At 53.4% G+C, this 23,146-nt stretch overlaps 1 protein-coding gene across 1 annotated transcript in view; it reads right to left on the minus strand.

Moving 5' to 3' along the window:
- Positions 1-22,586, minus strand: part of TNS1 (tensin 1) — a 204,111-nt gene extending 181,525 nt beyond the window's left edge. Inside the window, exons 1-2 of the mRNA XM_025404235.1 lie at positions 22,432-22,586; positions 10,061-10,175 (exon numbers count right to left, since the gene is read on the minus strand). Of these exons, the coding sequence (XP_025260020.1) occupies positions 10,061-10,175; positions 22,432-22,464 (148 nt within the window). The 5' untranslated portion in view covers positions 22,465-22,586. The remainder of the gene's footprint in view (positions 1-10,060; positions 10,176-22,431) is intronic.
- Between the last annotated feature and the right edge of the window lie 560 nt (positions 22,587-23,146).

Raw genomic sequence — 23,146 nt, forward strand, 5'->3', positions numbered from 1 at the left:
TCTTTTTCAGCACCCTGGTTATTTTCTAAAGTTGCCCTGGGTAACTTCTCGCTAGTCTATCTCCCCACACTACACTCGGGAGGGCAGGGAGCATGCCTTTCTCCTTCGTACCGTAGCCCCAGCAGCTAGAACAGTGTCTGCTTCAGGCCCACGAGACCATACAGCATCTTTGTGCAAACTAGAAGGAGGCCCACCCTCTGGGCAGACCAGCCCCGGGGACACACAGCTGGGTTCATGCACAGTGTCTTTGTGGAAATGGTGAGAAGGTGCCCTTTCTCCAGGCAGATCGGCCCTGTGCCAAGATGCATGGCTTGGTAGGCAAAGGGTGGGCTGACTCCTGTGCTGTCTCGGGTAGGCACCCTTGGCAGCACATGGCCTGCATGACTGTACAGGGCAGCCCTGCCTGTCACACAGTGGGCACACACTCAGCAAATGCCCTCAAGTGAGGAAGCAAACGGAGAAATCATCAGGTAATTGCAATACGCTATGCTGAATGCTTCCTGCACACTGGAATGCAGAAAGCTTGTCCTTGGCAGCTCTACAGACGAGAACGAGGGAAGACCACCCCCACTCCAGCTCCCAGCCCAGAAGACAAAAGCTTAGCAAACTGAAAGCAAGTGGCAGATGCCAAGCAGGGCAGGCTTGGCCAAGCCCCCATGAATGGATATTGACACCTGCAGAAGCATCCGCCTCCAACCCCAAGGAGGCCCGCTTGCTGAGTTTCCTCCAGGGAAGCCCCCTATGCATGCCTGTCCACCTATCTCACATCTCCTCCCAACGGACAGTATGTCCTCCTCTCTAACTTGCGTCCCTCTTGCTGTAATCTCAAGTTTGGGCCTGCCAATCTGCTGGCCTCTCACTTTCAGATCGATGAAATATTCAGATGGGTTACAGAAAGGGAAACTGTGGCAACCGGCCTCGCAGGTAGCTGCCAATATTTCTTGCATCTGCTACTCATACCCTTCTGGAGTCCCCTCCACACTAAATAGGGCTGATTTATATAATCAGTCAGATATTATAGAAATGACAGTGTGTGACTTCTGAGGCTAAACCATAAAAGACACTTTGATTTCAGCCTTGGTCTGTTGGATCATTTGCTCTGGGCCAGTGACCATGTCATGAGAACACTCAAGCAGCCCTATGGAGAGCGCCGTGTGGTGAGGGGCTGAGGCCTCCTGCCAATAGCCAGCCCCAGCTTGACAACATTAAGTAAGCCATGTGGTAACTGGATCCTCCAGCCCCAGTCAGGCCTTCAGATGAATACTGCCCCGGTGACATCTTGACTGCACCTTTTATAAGACACTCCGAGCCAGAACCACCCACCCAGCCAAGTCACTCATGAATTCCTGAGCCGTGGAAACCATGTGGAATAATAATTTTGATTTTTTTCTTTTTTCTTTTTTTTTTTTTTTTTTTTTTAGACATGGTCTTGCACTGCTCTGTCACCCAAGCTAGAGTGCAGTGGCACAATCTCAGTTCACTGCAAGCTCATCTACCAGACTCAAGTGATCCTCCCACTTCAGCCTCCTAAGCAGCTAGGACTACAGGCATGTGCCACCATGCCCTGCTAATTCTTGCATTTTTTGTAGAGAGGGGGTTTTGCTATTTGTCCAGGCTGGTCTCGAATGCCTGAGCTCGAGCAATCCTCCTGCCTAGGCTTCCAAAAGTGTTAGGATTACAGGAGTGAACTATGGTACCCAGCGTGTATTTATTTTAAACCACTAAGTTTATGGGTAATTTTTTATGCAGTACTAGATCACTGATATCAGAACACAAGACCCATCAGAATGCAAGAGCCAAAGGTAGCAGATGCTGGGAACCAAGGCCAGAGGCCATCTTTTGGGTCCTACCTTGCCCCTTGGTGCCTGCAAACCCTCGCTTTAACTCCTTCCTCACTTCCCTTACCCTACCAAGTAATTAGTCATTGTGTTCCAGAAAGTAACTCTTAAGAGGCTAACGTATTCTGTAACAGCCCAACTAAGACACCCCCCACCACCATTGCCACCTACCCCTTCCTCCCTTCAACAAAGAAAGGGGAAAAACCCAGTTTCCAACCCTGGGAACATCAGATACTGCTGGGGAGACAGCCAGTTTATGAGTGACAGGGACCAGTCCGTGAGTGACAGGGATGCTCACTCCACAGGTACCATTTCTCATCAGAAGGATGGGGACACGCAGGGAGGAACCAGAGCAGGAAAACCCCAGCCTTTTCCTCTCCTGAATCCTCCACAGAGACACATGTCAGGATGGGCCCTACCTGAGCAGATCATGACCTCCCAGCTCCTACAGAAGGCCCCAAAATTACAAACTCACCCATGCACCCTCCTGAACCAGTGACCCTGTCCAACCACAGCTCCATGGAGCCCCAGGAGCCCCATCTCTGCCACAATATCAGCACTGCCCCTGCACAGCAGGGCCCAGTGGTGGCCTGAGAGGGAGCAGAAAACCCCTTAGTGGAAAGGGACCCTTAGATTACTCTGCTGGGGTGAAGAACTGCACCCCCAGCCCTTGGCCCCAGCTCCCGCCCCAGCTGGGCTGCCGGTACTCTGTCCTGGGGTTGCTTCCTGCCTCTCGGGAACACAGGAAGCCAACATTGTTGGGATCTAAATGGCCTTTTCCTCCTGGACTTGGGTCGGAAAATGAGCACATAGCCTCAGTGTGCACCTGACCCCGGCGATAACCACTCGCATGCCTGGTCCAGCTTCAGCTCCTTCCCTGGCCGGCACAGAGCCACAGGCCTGGCCACCTGCCTGCTCACTGGTCACTCAGCCTGCCCTGCTGGTTCATCTCCACGGCCTGGGCTGGAGGTGTGCGGTAGCTAATTTAATGAGTCAACTTATATAGGCCATGGTACTTAGATATTTGGCGAAACATTGTTCTGGATGTTTCTGAGAAAGTTGGTTGGTTTTTATTTTTTAGATGAGATTCACATTTAAATCAGCAAACTTTCAGTAAAGCACATGACCCTCCATAATTTGGGTGAGCCTCATCCAGTCAGTTGAAGGCCTTAATAAATAAGACCGACCTCCTCAAGCAAGAAGGAATTCTGCCAGCACACGGCTCTGGACTTGAACTACAACAGGCAGGGGTACCCCGCCTGCCAACCTACCTTGCAGATTTTGAACCTGCCACAGCTCCACAATCACGTGAGACAATTCCTTAAATAAATCTCTATCTTTTTTTCTACACACATCCTGTTGGTTCTGTTTCTGCAGAGAACCCTGACTGATACAAGGTGTCTCAGGGGATAGTCAGGGGACATGGTGTAGCTCTGAAGTAAGAACAGGAAGAAACCTTCCAGATCAAGCTTGTCCAGCCTGCAGCCTGCAGGCCACATGTGGCTCAGGATGGCTTTGAATGTGGCCCAACACAAATTCGTAAACTTTCTTAAAATATTATGAGATTTTTTTTTTTTTTTTTTTGCAAGGCAGGGGGGCATATAAGATGGTTTCTTATATGCACCCAACTCTTTCTTTCTTCTTTTTAGTCTTTCTTTCTGAGACAGGGTCTCGATCTGTCACCCAGGCTGGAGTGCAGCGGTGTGCTCACAGCTCACTGTAGCCTCGACCTCCCCAGGCTCAAGTGGTCCTCCCACCTCAGCCTCTGGAGTAGCTGGGACTACAGGTGTGTACCACCACACCCAGCTATTTTATTTTTTTATTTTGTGTAAAGATAGGGTTCTGCTATGTTGCCCAGGCTGGTATCGAACTCCTGGCTCAAGTGATCCTCCCACCTCGGCCTCTTTTTTTCTCCCTCCCCCAAGATGGAGTCTTGCTCTGTCACCCAGGCTGGAGTGCACTGGCATGATCTCAGCTCACTGCAACCTCTACCTCCCGGGTTCAAGCAATTCTCCTGCCTCAGCCTCCCAAGTAGCTGGGATTACAGGTGCTCGCCACCATACCCAGCTAAGTTTTTGTATCTCTAAGTAGAGAAGGGGTTTCACCATATTGGCAAGGCTGGTCTCGAACTCTTGACCTCATGATCCACCCACCTTGGCCTCCCAAAGTGCTGGGATTACAGGTGTGAGCGACCGCACCTGGCCCCATTATGAGATTTTGTGTGTGTGTGTGTGTGTGTGTGTTTTTAGCTCATCAGCTATGGTTAGTGTTAGTGTACTTTACGTGTGACCCAAGACAATTCTTTTCCCAATGGGCCGCAGGGAAGCCAAAAGATTTGACACCCTGTTCTAGACCATCCCATCCAGTAGTGTTCAGACTTTTATCTTTTATTTTTACAGCCAAATTCCTCAAGCAGATGGCTATATGGAATCACAATGACTCTAGTTAAGATTCACTGAATGCAGCCGGGCGTGGTGGCTCATGCCTGTAATCCCAGCATTTTGGGAGGCCGAGGTGGGCGAATCACAAGGTCAGGAGATTGAGACCATCCTGGCTAACACGGCGAAACCCCGTCTCTACTAAAACTACAAAAAATTAGCCGGGCGTGGTGGCTGGTGCCTGTAGTCCCAGCTACTCGGGAGGCTGAGGCAGGAGAATTGTTTGAACCCGGGAGGCAGAGCTTGCAGTGAGCTGAGATCACGCCACTGCACTCCAGCCTGGGCGACAGAGAAAAAAAAAGAAAAAAAGAAAAAAAAAGATTCACTGAATGCTTGCTATATATCAGGCTGTTTGGAGTCCACCATATATATATATATATATATATATATAATCTCACTTAATCCTGTAGTAACCTGATGAGGGAGGTACTGCTGTGTGTCACTTTTTTTTTTTTTTTTTTTTTGAGATGTAGTTTCACTCTTGTTGCCCAGGCTGGAGTGCAGTGGTGTGATCTCGGCTCACCACAACCTCCGCCTCCCAGGTTCAAGTGATTGTCCTGCCTCAGCCTCCCAAGCAGCTGGTATTACAGGCACGTGCCACCATGCCCAACTAATTTGGTTTTTTTTTTTTTTTAGTAGAGATGGGGTTTCTCCATGTTGGTCAGGCTGGTCTCGAATTCCCAACCTCAGGTGATCCACCCACCTCAGCCTCCCAAAGTGCTGGGATTACAGGCGTGATCCACCACGCCCGGCTTTTGTCCCATCTTAAAGTTAAAGAAACTGAAGCTGAGAGGGGTGAGCAATCAGCCCAAGTTCTCACTAGTAAGGCTCAGAGCGGGGATTTGAATCAGGTTATCTAAGTCAAGGGCAGGATCACCACAGGATCCTGCCTCCTGACAGATTTAACTCCTAAAACCAGAGCTTCTCTGACTGAGGTGGGCAGGGGTCCCAGAGCCCTGACCCCTTAAGACTCCCTTGGATTCATCTCTTTCGTACCCTCTTTGGCCCCTAAAGCTCCTCCGAAAACCTTACAGCTCCTTCAGAACACAGTTTAGAGCCTCTAATCTAGTCTCACCTCCTTATTTAGAGAAAAGAGAAAGCCAGACCCAGAGAGGTTAAACATCTCACCTGAGGTCACACAGCCAGGTGGTATTAATAGCAAGCCAGGGCTAGACACCCAGGGTCTTCCCACCCTACCAGGCTACCTCTGGTGGTTCCAAGGAGGCCCTCAGACACACGGCGGAAGCTGGGTTCCCCAGTGAAGTAACAGGGAGAAAGAGTTCCTACAAACAAGGTTTCCCCAAATCCAGTGGGTGCCGGCTTCTGCATAGGCTTGTCCCATTAAAGGATGGATCATCTTTCCAGGTGCATCCTACCCTAAGGAAACTACAGGTGACTGTCACCCCTTCCAGGCTCACCAGAAGCACTGAGAATGGAAGTTATCCAAGTCTGGGCCCAGATCAGGCCCTGATGGCAGCCCTCAGGCTGCTGAGCCGCCATCCTGGTCTCTTCCTGTGGGTTTCGGCCCGGTGGGAGGTAGAGCCCTTTCAGCAAAGCTCTGAGTCCACACAGCCTCCCTCTGGGGCCCCAAGTACAAATGGACTCCCATAGAGCACTTCCCTAGGGACCTGTGGGAAGCCGACTATTTGGACTGAGGAACTCCTACACATCCCTCAAGACCCAATCTGCACATGCCTTCCCTGCTGAAGCCTGACAAGAACGTCTCTACTGAGTCAGAGACGGCCCTCCACACACACAGACACACACACACACACACACACACACACACCCCTGTGTCAGCTTTGGCACCATGCCCCATGATTGTCTGACTGTGTCTGTCTTCCCAGGTAAGGGGCTGGCTGTCAGCACCAGGACCCGGCACAGCATCTGACCCAGAGGACGGCTCAGTTCCTGATTGCCAGATGGCTGCACGGAGCACGGAGGAGATGAGCAGCAGCCTGCGTAGAGGGAGCTATCCTACCTCTGCAGACTCCAACCAGGGAGTTTTCCAGGCCCTCCCACTGTCAGGGCCTCAGCAAGTATTCTTAGTCCAGCTCCCTTAATCATAGATGAGAAAACTGAGGTCTGAGCTATTAATTGACTTATCCAAGATCACAGAGGCTGTGAGAAGCAAGGCCAGAAATAGAGCCTGGGCCACTAACAACGCCCCTGCACCTGTTCTCCTGCCGTTGTCTCGTCTGTCTCTGCATCTTTCACACGGAGCCTTTATCCCTAGCACAAGGACCTATCTTACAGGCACACAGAACCTCAATGCTCCTCACAGCAGCCCCCCAGAGACCCAGGACAGGGTTCATATGCAGGAGTCCGCAGGGGTTCACAGGTCCAGCGGAACCCCTTTGCCTGTACATCTATGATGCCCGCAGGTCCACCACCTTAGTTTCTTATCTGCCTTATTCATATTTGAGTCTTCCAGAACCAGGACCAGACCCCAGGTTCCTTTCCTCTCTTTCCCACCTCCTTCGGCCGTATTACATCAAATGGGAAATGCAAGAGGGAGGGAAATGGAAGAGGAGGAGGAGCCCAAGCTATAGGTCCAGGCAACTAGGGGAAGACAGGCCAAACGCCCCACTGTCTCCAGATCTGAAAGAGCTTCCTCACTGCGCCCTGCCTCCAGCAGAAGTTTCTTCAATGTTGCAAGTCCCATGGAGACTGGGAATCCAGGGCCTTGACATTCCATGCACCCCACCCCACCTATCACCCCGAGCCACTCATCAAGAGAGTTGCCATGTTGTAGCCAAGACTTGAAGGCTGAGAGCAGAGCAAACCCATTGAGTCAGGCTCAGTGAACAGACATGAGCTGGAATTTGGTCCACACGTGCCCCCTCAGACAGGGAAAAACCCATACAACCACATCGGGTGGCCCTGGATGGGTGAATGAATGGATGGACGAGAGGACCTATGAATGGATGGACGAGGGGACCTATCCACCTCGTGCCATCGTGAGCTCCTGACTCCAAAGCATAGACAGTGGCTTCACTCCTGCATCTCCCACCAGTGAACCCAGTATCCCTGGCCTCCTCCCAGGCCTGGTGATCCCAGTCCCCTTGCTGAGGCTGCACACGTGACCCATAGAACCAGGAGCCTTCTTCCCTTCTCCCTGTCTGGGCCTGGCCCCTGCACCTTCCGCAGCCCAGTCCTGACACCTGCTGGTCCTGCTACAGCATAGCCCTGGCTTTCTTCCCACCAAACTCCCCACCCTCCAGAGCTGCCAAACCAGTCTGGCCACCCACCCTCCCCTCCAGTTTACACCAGCAGGGCCAGGCTGAGATTAGGTGAAACCAGGGACATGTCTTGCTCACCCTGGGAGCAAGGGGTGCTGTTCACATGAGGTCAAATCTTCTCCTCAACCCAAGCCCTCAGCCCAGGTCAGCTGGGGAATCTAGAGCCATGGAATGCGAGGGCCACCAGAGACTGCAGCCAGAGACATGCCCAAGGTCACACAGTGAATGTTGGCAGGACTTCCTTCTGCCCCCACCCCCAGGGGGCCTCGTATCACCGTATTGGGAGTCCCTGAGGTGACAGGAAGACACTAGGGAAGGAAGAAACCATGGGAAAGGGCCAGAGGCTAATTTATGCATCCTTGCAGGGCAGGGTGGGGGGCTGTTTTGCAAACAAAATGCAAAACTTCACCCCTAGCAATTCTGTGACTTCTCCCCTGGCTCCAGCCCTAAACTGCCAGCAAGTCCCAGCCAGACCTCTTGGGAGGAGGGTGACACCACGTGGCTGATTTTGGTATTGCAAAAGTCCCGGTTGGCCACTTTCTCTCCCGCTGAGAGCACACATCTGAAAATCTCACTCGGGCCGCTCCGGGGTGCCTTGGCAAGCGACGTGACCACTCTCAGCCTCGGTTTCCTTCTTTGTAAAACGGGGATGACACCAGCACCTTTTGGGGGGTGTGAACATCAGATGAGGTCATGCCTGTGAGTGTTTGGTATGCAGTAGGTGCTTTCGAGATTGGTCAGTGGGCTCTGAGGCCCAGCCTTCCAGCCTGCTGGGACTTTGACGTGGAGAGGGGGGCTAGAGAGAGGGGCCAGGGAGAGAAAGCCGCATGCGCAAAGGCTCCAGGCAAAAAGGGCATGGCCTGCCTGGCATGCCCAACATAGTGAGAGGTCATGTGAGGCGCCAGTGGTTTAACATGGAGTCAGGAGCAGAGGAACATGAGGCAGAGAGCTGGGCAAAGGCTGAGCCCACCAGGCCTGGCAGCTGTGGAAAGAGGTCTGTGCTCTGTCTTGGGGATTGTGAGGGACCCCCAAAGGCTTTGAGCCAGGAGCTGACATAACTGGATTTATGTTTTTAAGTCCCACTGGAAGCTGGTGTGGAGGGTGGGTTGCTGAGAATAGGTTAGGAGACAGGAGAAGGCAAAGGTGAGTCAGTCGCCCACATGAGAAATGACAACAGTGGAATTGGGAGGGGATGATGCCAAGAAGCTCGGGGACTCCAGCTGTCCTTGGGAGGCCCTGCAATTGGTGGGATGTGGGGGTGAAGGAGAGGGAGGCATCAGATGGGGCAACGGGGTGAGTGAAGGTGTCAGCCACTGATATTGGGTGCAGGGAGCTCCTGCTGATTTCACTGTGTGATCTGGGACAAGACCCAACTTTTCAGGCAATAATGACAGCCAAGCCCCAGGCCATTCCAGGAGCTCATGAAAATAGTGATTGAAAAGCCTGGTAGACAACAGGTCCTCCGCTGAGTCTGACTCAGGGCCTCTTAAAGTCACCTCTGAGCTGCCACAGGAGAGGGCTGGGGCATCCTTTCTTTGCAGAACTCCCAGTGCCAAGCACATGCCACCCACACGACTTCCACACACCAACCACATCCCATCCACATGCCTCAAAACACGTCAGTCACATGACCTCAATGCACCTGCCACAAACCCTCCAAACAGCTTCTACATACAGACCACAAGTTATCCACACATCAACCACACACCCTCAGCACACATCATCCTCACGCCATCCACACACCAACCACACACCCTCAGCACACACCATCCACACACCAGCCACACACCCTCAGCATACATCATCCACACCCCATCCACACACCAGCCACACACCCTCAGCACACATCATCCACACGCCATCCACATACCAGCCACACACCCTCAGCACACATCATCCACACACCAGCCACACACCATCCACACACCAGTCACACACCCTCAACATACACCATCCACACGCCATCCACATACCAGCCACACACCCTCAGCACACATCATCCACACACCAGCCACACACCATCCACACACCAGTCACACACACTGACCACAACCTCCACATGCCACCACACATCAGCCTCACACCCTCAAAACACATCATCCACATGCCATCCAGACACCATCCACACACCAGCCACACACCCTCAGCATACATCATCCACACACCTTCCACACGCCATCCACACACCCTCAACACAACCTCCCCATGCCACCACATACTAATCATGCATCTTCCACATGCCACTCACATGCCACTCATATACCTTCTTCATGCCACTCACATGACACCCATATAGTTTCTTCATGCCATTCATCCTCATACAAGCATTCCATTTCCACGCCACCCTCCACCTGCCATGCCCACCACACCCACCCACATGCTTGTCATCCAGTGAGCTCAGCATCCTCCACCAGACGAGAACAAGGCATCAGGTTGGGACCCCAAGGATGTGTGCACAGCAGAGTCCCAGCCTGGCCCAGGCCCAGCCATCTCGTTCCCCTGATGGGTGCTCCCATCCCCCACAGCCCAGACAGCTGCTCACCTTTGCAGGTGCAGCCTTCCTGGGTGATGACCTGGCGGCAGATCCCACAGGGCTTCACCTTCTTGAAGGTCTTCACCTTGAAGTGGTGTGTCTTGGGGGCCTCCAGATCCTCTGGCTGTGGGAGGAGAGGCACAGAGTCAGCCCTGGGTAGAAGGCTGGGGCCCTGGGGAAGGAGTAGAGGAACCTGGGGGTAGGCAGAGACTGGGAAAAGGATGGCAAGAGACCCTCAGGGTCCAGAGGAGGGAGGAGGTCCCAGGGACAGAGAAATGTGTGGGGTGGCAGGACATTCATCCCAGACTCAGGTGGGGCCCGTGGCCTGAGTCCAGACAGCAGCTGGAGAGCTCAGCTTCCGGGACGTGCAGCCCCCACATGGCTTCCTACCTTGGCTTTTTTTCATTTATTACGAAGGCATGGCTCACACACAGCAGACTGCGCTCATTTTAAATGTATTGCTCGATACGTTCCACACATACACCCCACAGAGCCACCTCCCTGAAGACTCCCTCATGGCCTCGCCCATTCCTCTCCCCAAGGTTAATACTATTGTGGCTTCCATCACCAAAGAGTCACGGTGCCAGATTTTTAAACTTCCTCAAGATGAAATTATCCAGTGCATAGTCTTGCGTTTGGCTTCCTTCACACACCATGAGTCTGAGGTCCCTTTAGGTGGCTGCATCCAGCGCAGCTCCTCCTTTGTCCCTGCCGTGCACCGTCCCATTGTGTAGATGCAGCAGGTTTACTTGTTTGCTCTACTGCTGATAGGCCTTCGCTTCTCTAACCCATGACCCCACAATGCCATTTCCCCTCATTCTCTCCCCATTCCACCCTCTCCACCATCCCCTGCCCCAGCCCAGAAGGCTTCTTCCATCTTTATTTTTATTTTCAATTCTTTGCATTATGAAAACACAGAGATGTGGCTATCCTTTTTAAATGACACCACCTCATGCATGAGAGGCAGGCTGGTGGCCCAAGCCTTCCTCTCAGCCTGACTTACCATAAAGCCCTGGGTCAGTCGCCACTCCACCACTACCAGAGTTTCTCTCTCTGGATGGCACCACACCCCTGGAGCTCTGACAGTCTGTCCTTTGAAATCACATATGGGAACATGCTCTAAGATGCAGAGCCCTGCACAGACACTGCCCAGCTTGCAGGCCCCACGGTGGGGGATGGGTGCCCCTATTTGGAGGACTCCTCAGGGAAAGCATCCCCTGCTCCAGGCACTCACCCTGGGGTCTAACCTGATTCCCTTCCCAGCTGTAGCAGAAGGGAGCAAGACACAGACACCAGCAGCTCCCTCTCTCCCCTCTCCCAGGCACAGACCTCTCTGACACCCCTCCACACACATGTGCGCACACACAGAGACACGATCCCAGCCCTGCGGTGTGCGGAGCATGCGGGAGGAAAGTCCACTTGTTCCTGTTCCCCTCCTTGCACCTGCCCCACAGCCCCCTGGGTCTGAAATAGAGGCTGGGGAGGAGGACTGTGAGTCCAGAGCAGGTAGAATGACGGTGTCCCACACACAAGCCCGCGTGTCTAGGACTCCTATCTGAAGACACTGCAGAGGTGAGTCCTGGGTGACAGAGACTAAGTCGTAGAAACACAGAGAGAAAAACAGACAAAATGAGACTGAGTCAGAGGCAGAAAGCCAGAGAGGCAAAGAGGCAAAGGCATAGAGGGGCAGAGGGAAAGAGAAAAGGACAAGGGAGAGAGAGGGGTGTGGGAAGCAGACAGGACAGAGAGAGAGGAGCAACAGAGACAGAGAAGAAAGAAAGACCAAGATAAAGGTAGACAGAGAGAATGAGAGAGATGAGACAGAGACACGCAGAAACTAACAAGGGGGTCAGAGGCTCAAAGAGAGACAGAAGGACATGGGAGCTCCCAAAGGCCAAATCCAGGAAGATCAGAGCATCAAAATACATGATGATAGGAATGGCTTAAATGTGTGTATGCTGACAATCAGAAATGCAGTCATCGCCACATAATGACAGTGGTCCCATAAACTTATAATACTGTATTTTTACTGTCCCTTTTCTACATTTAGATATTTTAGATATACAGTTCCCAGCCTACAGGGTTCAGTACAGTGACATGCTGTGCAGGGTTTTAGCCCAGGAGCTACAGGTTATACCATACAGTAGCATAGGTGTGCAGTAGGCTGTACCATCTGGATACATAAAAGTACTCTCTATGATGTTTGCACAATGACAAAATCCCCCAACAACACATTTCTCAGAATGTATCCCCATTGTTAAGTGACTCATGACTGTAACTGAATAAACAAAGTTTGATAAGGCACAAGATATTTACATCATCTCCAAGCACCTCCCCACATCATACTTAGAAATTACAAAGAGGAAGAAAGTAACTTTTCCTGGCTTCCTCCACTTTAATCAAGTGATCAAAGTCAGCATCACTCCAATGGTAATGGGATGATGGAGCCAAGCTCGGAGCAGGGCTGCACTGAGAACAGACGCCGCTTCTGCGGTATCCCTGCCAGAAAGCCTCAACCTGAATCTAATCACGAGGAAACATCAGGCCAACCCAAACTAAGGGACAGCCTACACATTAAACGTCCTGGAATCTCCAAAAGTGACAAGGTCATGGAAATCAAGGAAAGGCTGAGGAGCTTTCCAGACTGAAGGCAGCAAAAAGACTTGGCAACCAAAAGTAACGGCAGCTTCTGAACCAGGTTCTGTTGATGCCCACAGGACATCACTGGGACCACTGGCAGGACTTCCCTGGGTCTAGATTGAATGGTAGTAAGGTATCCATGTCAGTTTCCTGATTTTGATAGCGGGGCTGGTCAGGTAAGAGAGTCCTTGTAGAAAAATCAGAAAAGTATTTAAGGGTGGTGGGGCATCATGTCAGCAACTTACTCTCTGAGTTCTGGAGGGGAGAAATGTTCTTTGCACTGTATTTTCAACCTTTCTGAAGTTGGTTAGAAATTCAGAGAGACAAGCAGAGACAGCAGGGGTGGGGGAGCAGAGACAAAAGCCCAGGCTAGAGGTGGGGACTGCTGAGGGTGGGGAGCTGGAGCCCAGCAGTGCCCCCTGGTGGTCAGGGAGGCCTCTGCAGGGTAGATCCAGCCAGCCACCTCCTGGGTTCTGATATTCAAGAGAGCTGGGTTCCACGAGCTTCGGCTGGGGCTGGTGTGAGGGTCGGGCAGGGTACTGCCCAGCTCTGGGCCTCACTCTGTCACCCCCATCCCACGAGAAGGGGCAGGTAGGTCCCTTCTATTCACCTGTCTCACCTCCCCTGGTTTCTGTCTCAGGCCTGGACTTGAGGGACTTCCCTTAGATTTCTGCCACAAACGTGCCAGGGAGGGGGCCCTGGTCAGTGTCAACTGCAGCAGTCCAGGCCTGGGGTGGGGGGAGGTGCAGAGGACGGACCTGGGATTCAGTTTAAGTGCTGTCTGGGGGAGGCAGAAAGGAAACCCTAAAGCCAGCTCTCCTGGTCCGACTCTGGCAATCCCCAAGCCTGTCTCTCCCACCCCACTAAGTCAGGCAAAGCCCATTGCCACTTACCCGGCAAACTTCCCTCCCCATGCCCCATATCCAGCCCTTTTCCCAAAGCCTAGGGATATAGGCCTTCTTCCCAAAGCACAGTTAGGGCAGCAGAGTCTCCCAGAAGACAGCCCTGGCAGCCCAATGACCCCATGAGTGGCATGTGCAGCCTTCCAAACCAGCTTCTCCCAGGGGCCCCAGTTTGCCTGCTCTGCCAGCGCAGCCCCAAGAAATCTGAGTTTACAAAATCTTTCGCTCCTGGGGCCTGGAGGGCAGGGACAGGGCTTCAGGTCCATCTCTGCCCTCGCTCAGGCCTCTCTAAGCAGCCACAGGGGATGCCCCGGGACACTCCTGCCCCTCAGCCCTACTGGGTCCTGGCTGTGGCTGAGCAAGCACTGGGGGAGGAGTCTGGAGACCTGCCTTCTAGGCTATGTGACATTCAGAATATCAGTGACCTTTCCTGAGCCTCACAGTCCCCAGATGAAAAATGAGGAGTTTGGACCAGACAGTCTGAGTGTAAAGAGAGGGGAAATGACACAACAGCCCCTTTGGAATGAAGCGACTGAAAGTGATGAGGGCGGGACTTGCGGATGATTCAGAGAGTGGAATGAATGAGGAGACATCAATCCTCCAAGGAGGCGGCTGTGAAGGGTGGAAGCTGTGAAGTCCCTTGCTCTGGTGGGAGCGAGGGACTAGCTCTGCCACCTCCAGGCAAGGGGCCCCAGGCTCTGCTGGCATCCACTTAGTTCCACTGTAAAACAGGGTCACTGAGGTGATCTTGTTAAAACAGTCATCCCATAGGTTTGATGTTCCCAGGATGCTAGAGGAGAAAGTCTAGGGTCGGTTAGCTTCCTATCCTCAAATATATGAAGGAAGAGTCATTGTAAGTAGGCACCAGACGTCATCTGTGAAGTTCAGAAGGCAAAACCAAAACCAGTGGGCAGGCACTGCAAGAAGGCATGATGAGACTCAGTGGGAAAAAAGAACTTAACAATCAGACGCTAAAATATGGGCTAAGAAGAAAAGCGGGGTGCCTGGTACCTATCCAGCCCTCCCCCCGGGTTGTTCTGCAGGTACAGGCAGAGGATGTAAACAAGCCCCATAAAGTGCAAAGTGCTGTTCAAGGGTAATGGCTTGTTATGACAATGATCGTCATTTTTCCTGACAAGTGGCAGACAGCCTCATGGAGCACACCCCGGGGCCCTTCCTTTGCTGGTTCCAAAGGAACCTACCTGGGGAAAACTCAGGGGCAGAAGGAGACACCGCCACAGCTTGGAGCCACCTGGTCCCTCCACACCCCCACCCCCCAACCCCCACCTCTCTCAAGAGCCAGGGCCCAGAAAAGGGGAAGGCTCCAGCCTATAAGTCCTTCTTCTCCTCCCTCCAAGCCCAGAGCTCTAGCCCCCACCCTGCGACCAGCCCACCCAGCATCAGAGGGCTTTCGTGGCCCTCAGGGCTTCCTCTCCCTTCCCTCCCTCCATGCAGCCCAGCCTTCCTGCCCGGGCGGCCCAGCCAGAGGGGTGTGGCACATCTGGCTTGGACAGCCTTGGCGAGAGTCCTTGGCCCTGGGGTGGGAAAGTCTGTTTGTTGGTTCCTCCCTGCCCCGTGGGGGCAGAGCAGCAGTGAGGGTTGGGTGGTGATGAAAGGGGGTGATGGACCCCAGGGTTCCCAGCTCCTGAGCTCCTCCTACAAAACTGCCTCAGCGCTACCTTCCACAAGTCTTCCTGTGGCCAAAAAGCCCTGGATGATGTGGGGAGAGGGCTGGAGTCTGCAAGCCAGGGAAGGGGATCACCACACACAGGCCTAGGGCAGACCTGGGAGGTCAACTCCTCTCACATTCGCTCAGCCCACTAGCCATCCACTGCCCCATCCCCCCTCACCCTTAGGCTGGGAGGCCTGGTGGGCATCCAGCATCGTTTATGTGAGAAAGGCTCAGATCCCCAGTGGGGCTTCAGGCTGGCTTCTGGGAGTCCCATGGGCACCTCAAATTCCAGCTTCCTCCAACCCCACTTCACCTTTACACACACACAAGTCCCCCACCCCCATGCCTAGCCATGTTCTTGGCCTGACCATGTTATTGGTCGCCCCAAGTGGAAAGCTCTGAGTCACTCTCAACTCCTCCCTGCACCTCCCCCACCCCCAACTAACCAGTTGCCAAATCCTGTGAATTTTGCCTCCTAAACACTCATCATCCTGTGCTTTCTAATCCTACTGCCTCTGCCCTATATGAGGCCTTGGCACTTCTCCCCGGGGCTGTTGCAGCAGCCTCCTGGGCCCCGACACCAGGCCGCTCCCACCCATAGCCCCTACACTACACAGCCTCTTAGGATCACAACTACAGCTCTGTAGGGTCTGGCACCTCCACTCACCCCAAATGCTGCCATGTCTTCCCAGGTGTCCGGAATAAACCCTGCCCTCCCTGGAGCCAGCAGGGGAAGAAGTATTGGTCCCTACCCAGCCCACCCTGCCAGTCCCAATCCCCAAGATCCACTTCCTGACTCCCTGCCCTGTGTCCACCCAGGCTGCTCCACACTCCCCAGCCACCCGCCACCCCTCTGCACCTCTGAGCCTCTGCCCAGAATGCCCTTCCTCCCCTCTTTGCTTGTCTAGCTTCTAGACACCTTCAAGCGCCTGATTCAAACTTCATCCCCTCATCAGGGGTCTTCCCAGATATCCCTGGATCCCCGTCAGAATCCATTTCCCCACCCGCTGTCTCCTCATTTTAGTTTGAAAAGTGCAAAAGCTTCGGAAAAGATGAACACGCATGTTCCCTTTCCCTATGATCATACTCAGAAATTCAGCATCAGTACAATCCCATTGTCTAATACAGTCATTCTACTGCCCCAAGAATGTCCATGAGAGCCGGGGCGTTGTTTTCGTTTTCATTTTGGATTCAGGACGCAATCAGGATCCTGAACTGCCTTTAATGGCTGAGTCTGTCATCCTTTAACCTAGGCACGTTATCCACCTCTCATTTTTCTTTCTGACACTGATGTTTTTAAAGGTTTCAGGGCAGATGTTTTGCAGAATGCCCCTCGATTTGGATTTTGGTCATTTCCTCACACATCAGTGCAGACTAAGATTCTGGGGAGGAATATGATTACCTCGGTGTCCCCTGCTTTTCCCAGTCGCTCTTTCTTTGAGCCTCACCACAGTACTTGCTTCAGTCTAACGGCCCCTGCACTTGTTACCTGGGCAAGTAGCTTAACTTGCTCTACCTCACTCTACTAATCTGTTCAATGGACCAATGACAGTCACCTCCCATAGGCTGTTGTGAGGATGAAATGAGATTGTGCTGTAAAGTCGGTGGAATGGGGCCTAGCGCATGGTGAGCGCTCAGCAGCAGTGAGCGATTCGTGTTGTCTTTTCTGTGTGCGTCAGACTACCCACCAGGTAGACGTGTCAGACACACATCTGCTCCGTGTCCTCCGCATCCAGCACAAGTCTGAAGAATCACATGGGTAAAGCTACTGCCTGGCCTCTGTTTTCTGTAGTGAAATCACACCCCATTCCCATGGACCTGCCCTCAGAAGAGAGAGAACGTGGGGCCACCCTCGTCACAAGCCAAGACACCAGGTGACCAGGTGCTGTCATCTTCTGGCTGAGGAGATGCTCCTGGACTCCAATCACCGGGAATCACCAAGGAAAGAAGGAAGGCAGACAGTGACATTTCCCCAGCACTTCCCAGGCCACTGCCCAAGAGCCTTTAACTCCTGACTCAGTTTCCTGAGCAAGATGAGTTCTCTCCATCAGGGTCTTTCTCTCTCTCTCTCTCTCTCTCTCTCTCTCTCTCTCTCTGTCTCTCCTGAGCGGGCTGAACTATCTCCATCAGTGTCTGTCTCTCTCTCTCCCCTGAGCAAGATGAGTTCTCTCCATCAGTGTCTCTCTCTCTCTCTCTCTCTCTCTCTCTCTCCCCCCTCCTTCTTAATGCAGGTTGCTCACATTTCTGATGCATCAAGCCCATTTTCTGCACTGAAACAAAATCATGTCCTGGCATGGAAGGGTTCAGAGATGGGGCTAGTCTGAGGCCCCATCAGTGGGGCCAGGTGCCCTACTGAGGGATTGGAATGGACTTCCTCATTTAATCCTCACAATGATGCCCTGCGCTGGAGTGAGGAACCTGCCCAGGGCCCTTCCTGCATGGCCCTGGGACTTGCTCTGTTGCCAGGGCTGCAGTGGTGTAATCATAGTTCACTGTAGCCTTGACCTCCCGGGCTCGAGTGATCCTTCCACATCAGCCTCCAAGTAGCTGGGACTACCAGCGCACACCACCATGCCTAGCTAGCTTATTTGTTTTCCATACAGACATGGTCTTACTGTGTTGCTCGGGCTGATCTTGAACTTCTAGGCTCAGGCAATCCTCCCTCCTTGGCCTCCCAAAGTGCTGGGATCACAGGTATGACCACTGTGCCTGGCCAGACTCACCTGTAGATCTAGTTTAAAATTCACCTCCCAAGGAGTCTTCCCTGAGACCTCCTCCCCCAGTCCAGGTTAAGTCCCATTTACATCCCCCAGAGGTTCCCTCTTGATAACACCCATCCTGCTTGCAATCATGTGCCCAATATGTGCAAGCAGCTTGAAGAGAGCAGGCCCTCCATAATAATCCGTGAAAAGGATGGAAAGGTGCATGGGGAGTGTAGTTAGAAAGCCAAATGACGGGATGCTTCCTCCATCACACGACCTCCCCAACACCATGCCCTGACCCTGGGCTGCCCACCACAGTCCTCTTCGCTGATTAGGGCTCATGCGTCATTCTTAGGGCTTGATTCTCACAGACCCCACATGCCCTGCCCCAAAGCATTCCCAGAATGGAGAACCCTGGCAGAGGATGCAGCAGATGGGGTTGGAGTCTCAACTCTGACTTGCCGGGTAGCCTTGAAAATGTGCCATCCTACAAGAAGCACTAACATTTATTGAGCTCTTATATGTGAGAGACACTTTTCTAAATGCATGTGTGGATTAGCTCATTCAAAACCGAACAACCCTCTAGGTAGGTGGGGAAACTAAAGCACAGAGATGTGAAACTACTTGCCTATGGTCACACAGCTGTGAAGTGACAGGCCCACCCAGGATCCAGCCCAGGCATTGCACTCTCAGCCAGCATGCTACACTTCCTTTCAACAGTGCAGAAAAAAAAGGGCTGTGCTGCTCCCCAATTTTGTGCCTCACACATCACTTTGCAAAACTTTACAAAAGGAGAGTCTTATTTCAGACCCTGGCGATTCTCATGCAGCCCAGCCTACCTCCCAAACCCACAGTCAGGAGGCCCTTACAGGTCAACCAAACTAGAGAGAACAGAGAACGAATTCAGGACCAAAGCAACAGATTGGGGTCTGCATGGCTGGAATTGTGCACAAGGAATCCAGAGCTCATGAGGACCCTTCTGTCGAAAATGTGTGCTTAGCACTGGGCAGGACACCAACTCCAGGAAACAGAATACATTATCATCTGCAGCTGGATGTGGCCTTAGAGAATAGTGTCCAAGTTTCAGCGAGGTCCAGAAAAGTCGAGTAACCAGCTTGAGACCACTCAGCTTGCTCAGGGCAGGGCCAAAGCTGCACTTGACTCCCAGGCCCTGCCTGGTGGCTCTTTCAGCCTCACCCTAAGCCCCTTCCCTGTTCCTGAGCACAGAGCGAGCCCCTCCGGAAGGAAGGGCCTGCACCTCTAACTCCACCGCACAACATCAAAAAGCCTCAATTGCTAGCCATGCAATTATTTTCTTGAATAAACCGTACTTGAATATGTAATAGCAAATGGGCGCACTTGATGAGAAAATCAAGTTATGCATAATAAATAGCTCTGCTCCTCAGCTAATAAAGTGATTTTTATTCCTAGGGCTTGTTAAAACTACGCACTCCAGATATATTACTTCTTAGATGACACAGTTGCAGCTTTCCCTATACAGGAACATGTGAACCAATAGATGCAAGCACTCAGTCTAGGGCACAAGACCTATCTCTGACAGATCCTCCCTGAGGCCACCGACCCAGCCAGTTCCTGGCCTCAGAGTAGCTGGTCAGAGTCCCTGGGCAGTCAGGAGACACAGCCCAAGGAGTAGAGCCCTGTCCCATGACACCCTTCCCAGGGAGATCCTCCCCCAGCATCAGGTCTGGGATACAGAGGATCCCAAGAACCAGGCAGGAGACTGTGGAGTGGGAAAGGGGCCAGCATTTGCTGTATGCACCTACTGTATGCCTACATACCTGATCTTTTAACATCTATTGTCTCTTTCCCCACCCTAGTCATACAAGGAGTACATTATTCTCCCCACTTTACAGATCAGAAAACTGAGGCTCATGAAGGGAACTGTTTTACCAAGCCTGCCCACACCAAATGATGGAAATAGGGTTTGAGCCTAGTCCTGTCTGGTGCCAGGACTGGTTCCTCTGTCCAGTTCCTACTGCCCCAGTCTCTGGCCCACCCTGGCCATGGGCATCACAGCCAGCCAAGAAAGAATGGGGACCAGGAGAGGAGAGGAAAAGGAGGCAGGGGAGGGACACAAGCTTTTCTAGTCAAAGACACTCAAGGCTGGGCGTGGTGGCTCATGCCTATAATCCCAGCACTTTGGGAGGCTGAGACGGGTGGATCACTTGAGGTCGGGAGTTCGAGACCAGCCTGGCCAACACGATGAAACCTCATCTCTACTAAAAATATAAAAATTCGCTGGGCATAGTGACGCACACCTGTAGTCCCAGGTACTCGGGAGGCTGAGGCAAAAGAATTGCTTGAATCCAGGAGGTGGAGGTTATAGTGAGCCAAGATCATGCCACTGCACTCCAGCCTGAGCGACAGAGCAAGACTCCATCTCAATTTTAAAAAATGAATAAATAACAATAAAGACACTCAAGGAGACCTACAGCTGCCTTGGTCCCCAGACTGCCCCCTACTCTCAGGGAGGGTATAACACCCGTAGAGCACTCTACCTGCCAGGCATTGCCCTGGGGAATAGGATACAAAATCTCATCCCTACCTCTCTGCACCCCGTTTGTCTAAAATCCTCATTTCACCCATGGGGAGGCAGAGGCTCACTGGGATGAGGCACTTTTCCCAATATCAGTCAGCTGAAGGGGGCTATAGAGCCCTCTCTCCATTCATAGCAGCTCATCACCCCTGGACGTCTACCTGCCATCCTTCTTGTGTCACCCCTGGACGTCTACCTGCCATCCTTCTTGTGTCACCCCTGGACGTCTACCTGCCATCCTTCTTGTATCATCCCTGGACGTCTACCTGCCATCCTTCTTGTGTCACCCCTGGACGTCTACCTGCCGTCCTTCTTGTGTCACCCCTGGACGCCTACCTGCCCTCCTTCTTGTGTCACCCCTGGACGTCTACCTGCCCTCCTTCTTGTGTCACCCCTGGACGTCTACCTGCCATCCTTCTTGTGTCACCCCTGGACGTCTACCTGTCGTCCTTCTTGTGTCACCCCTGGACGTCTACCTGCCGTCCTTCTTGTGTCACCCCGGACGTCTACCTGTCGTCCTTCTTGTGTCACCCCTGGACGTCTACCTGTCGTCCTTCTTGTGTCACCCCTGGATGTCTACCTGCCATCCTTCTTGCTGCAGATCTCCCTCCTGCCTACCTCTGTCCTCAGCACAGAGACGAACCTGGCCAAGGCTCCCATTTTCCAGATGTCAACACCAGCCCAGTAAACCACAAATGCATCCTGTGTGCAGGCCTCCGCAGTCACTCTCAATCTATTAATCCAACCCATCCCAGCACCCTGGCCCAACATGCCACCCAAACCTCCTCATTCCAGGCCCCCTCCACAACCCTTTCTGTCTTTGCCCAGAGGATACCTGGCTGCCCAAGTTTGTGTTCCCACAACTGACCCCAGCATGGGCTTCCCTGGGCCAAGAGGGCCCTCCCAAGGAGTGGCCAGAACAAGGAAAGGAACAGGAAAGGCCACATCTGGATCACAGTCCTGAAGCCCCCTCCCCCAAACCAGTCATCACTCTCTCAGAGCCCACAGTAACCTCAGCCAGGGACGACTTCCTCGCCCTCCTGACCCCATGCATGCCTTTGCCTAGCCAAGACAGTCCCACAGGAGCCCCTCTGAGGAAGGGGTCCTCTCCTCCTCTGACCCCCAGCCCTTCTGCAGCAGGCAGCCCTCTCCCATCCCCCTTTTCCCAGAAGCCTCAGCCTAGGTCTGGCCTTAAGACTTTTAACCTTTACCACATGGCCCCAGGCCTCTCTGCTGGCCCCTCAGACATCCCCATCCTGGGACCCACCTTCTTGAACCTGGGGCCAAGAAAGAAAGGGGGAAGAGCAGGCCATGGCTCCCTTCTCCGGGATGGGGAAGTCTTGGTAGCAGGGGAGAGCTATGGAGGAAGGGATGGCAGTGGGTGGAAGCTGAAACTGGGTGTAGAAGGAATAAAGGGGATGGAATCTGAGAATTCTCCCCCAGTCCAGCTCTTCTAGACTTAATATTCAGGGCTACTATTCTCTGCTCCCCAGCCCCACCACTGCCTCCTCCTCAAGCTCTTGGGCTCAGCAAGTGAGTGGGGGGCGGTGAAGAATTTTCGCCCCATTATGGGATGTGAGTTAGGGGGAAAGGCTCTAAAGAGAAGCAAACTTCTCCATGGCTTCCTTCCACTTACAGCTCTGGGACTCCACTGGGGGGCGGGGAGGTGGGACAGGGGATGTACTGACCCCGGTCCCTGGGCCTGGGCCCTGTTGGTGGGGAAAGTCTTCCAGCTGAGGGTTGCTCAAGTCAGTCTGTCCTTCTGTAGGTCAGAGACAGAAAGGCCCCTCCTTCAAGACTGACACCCCCCACCCCAGGCTCTCAGCGAAAGGATAAGGTGGCAGGGGCCGCTGGGGGACGGGAGGCTTAAGGAAGAGTAATGTCGTAGCTAAAGCAGCCAGACCTACCCAGAGCATGCAGGACAGACAGATCCACGTCATCTTTGCCGGGTCCCGTCCCTGGGGCACGCCCAGGGCCTGCGAAGAGCCCCTGAAGCTAGAGTCCCCGCGGCGCTGGTAGAAGGGCTCTCTGAGTCCGCTGCTGCTCCAGCTCCGCCAGCATCTGCTGGGCCTCTCGCCCTGCTGCCTCCAGCTCACCCTCCCTCCTCCTCCTCCTCCTCTCCCCCACTCCACCCCCTCGTCCCAGCCTCCTCTCTCCTCCCTCCTCCCAGGCTCCACCGGTGGCCTTGAGGGTCAGGAGCCCTGCTTTGCAGGGGCGTAAAGGGGACAGGGAAAAGAGACAGCCACCAGAGGCAGGGCCCCCCTAAGCCGCGCCCCCACCCCGGGACACAAAACCCCTGTGTGCCACTAAGGCTCCTCCGTCTTCTGATCTGGTGCTGGTGGGCCTAGAGTCCTCCCTCCTCACTGCAGACCCCCACCCCCGGCAAACCAGGCTGGGGGCCTTCACTCCTGGAACCCTCCGGACCACTGATGGATGAACAGGCAGCTCCAGGCCCGCACAGCCGGCACATTCAGGGTGCCTTGGCCCCTCCCCCTCTCCAAGTACCCGTGCCTGCCTTCCTGGCCTCCTCGGAACACACATGCATTTACACACACAGACTGGGACAGACTCTGGTGCCCACGCGCCAAGCTCAGAGCCCAGGACAGGCCTTAACACAGAAGA

Source organism: Theropithecus gelada, chromosome 12 (assembly GCF_003255815.1).
Source record: "Theropithecus gelada isolate Dixy chromosome 12, Tgel_1.0, whole genome shotgun sequence".
Taxonomy (NCBI): domain Eukaryota; kingdom Metazoa; phylum Chordata; class Mammalia; order Primates; family Cercopithecidae; genus Theropithecus; species Theropithecus gelada.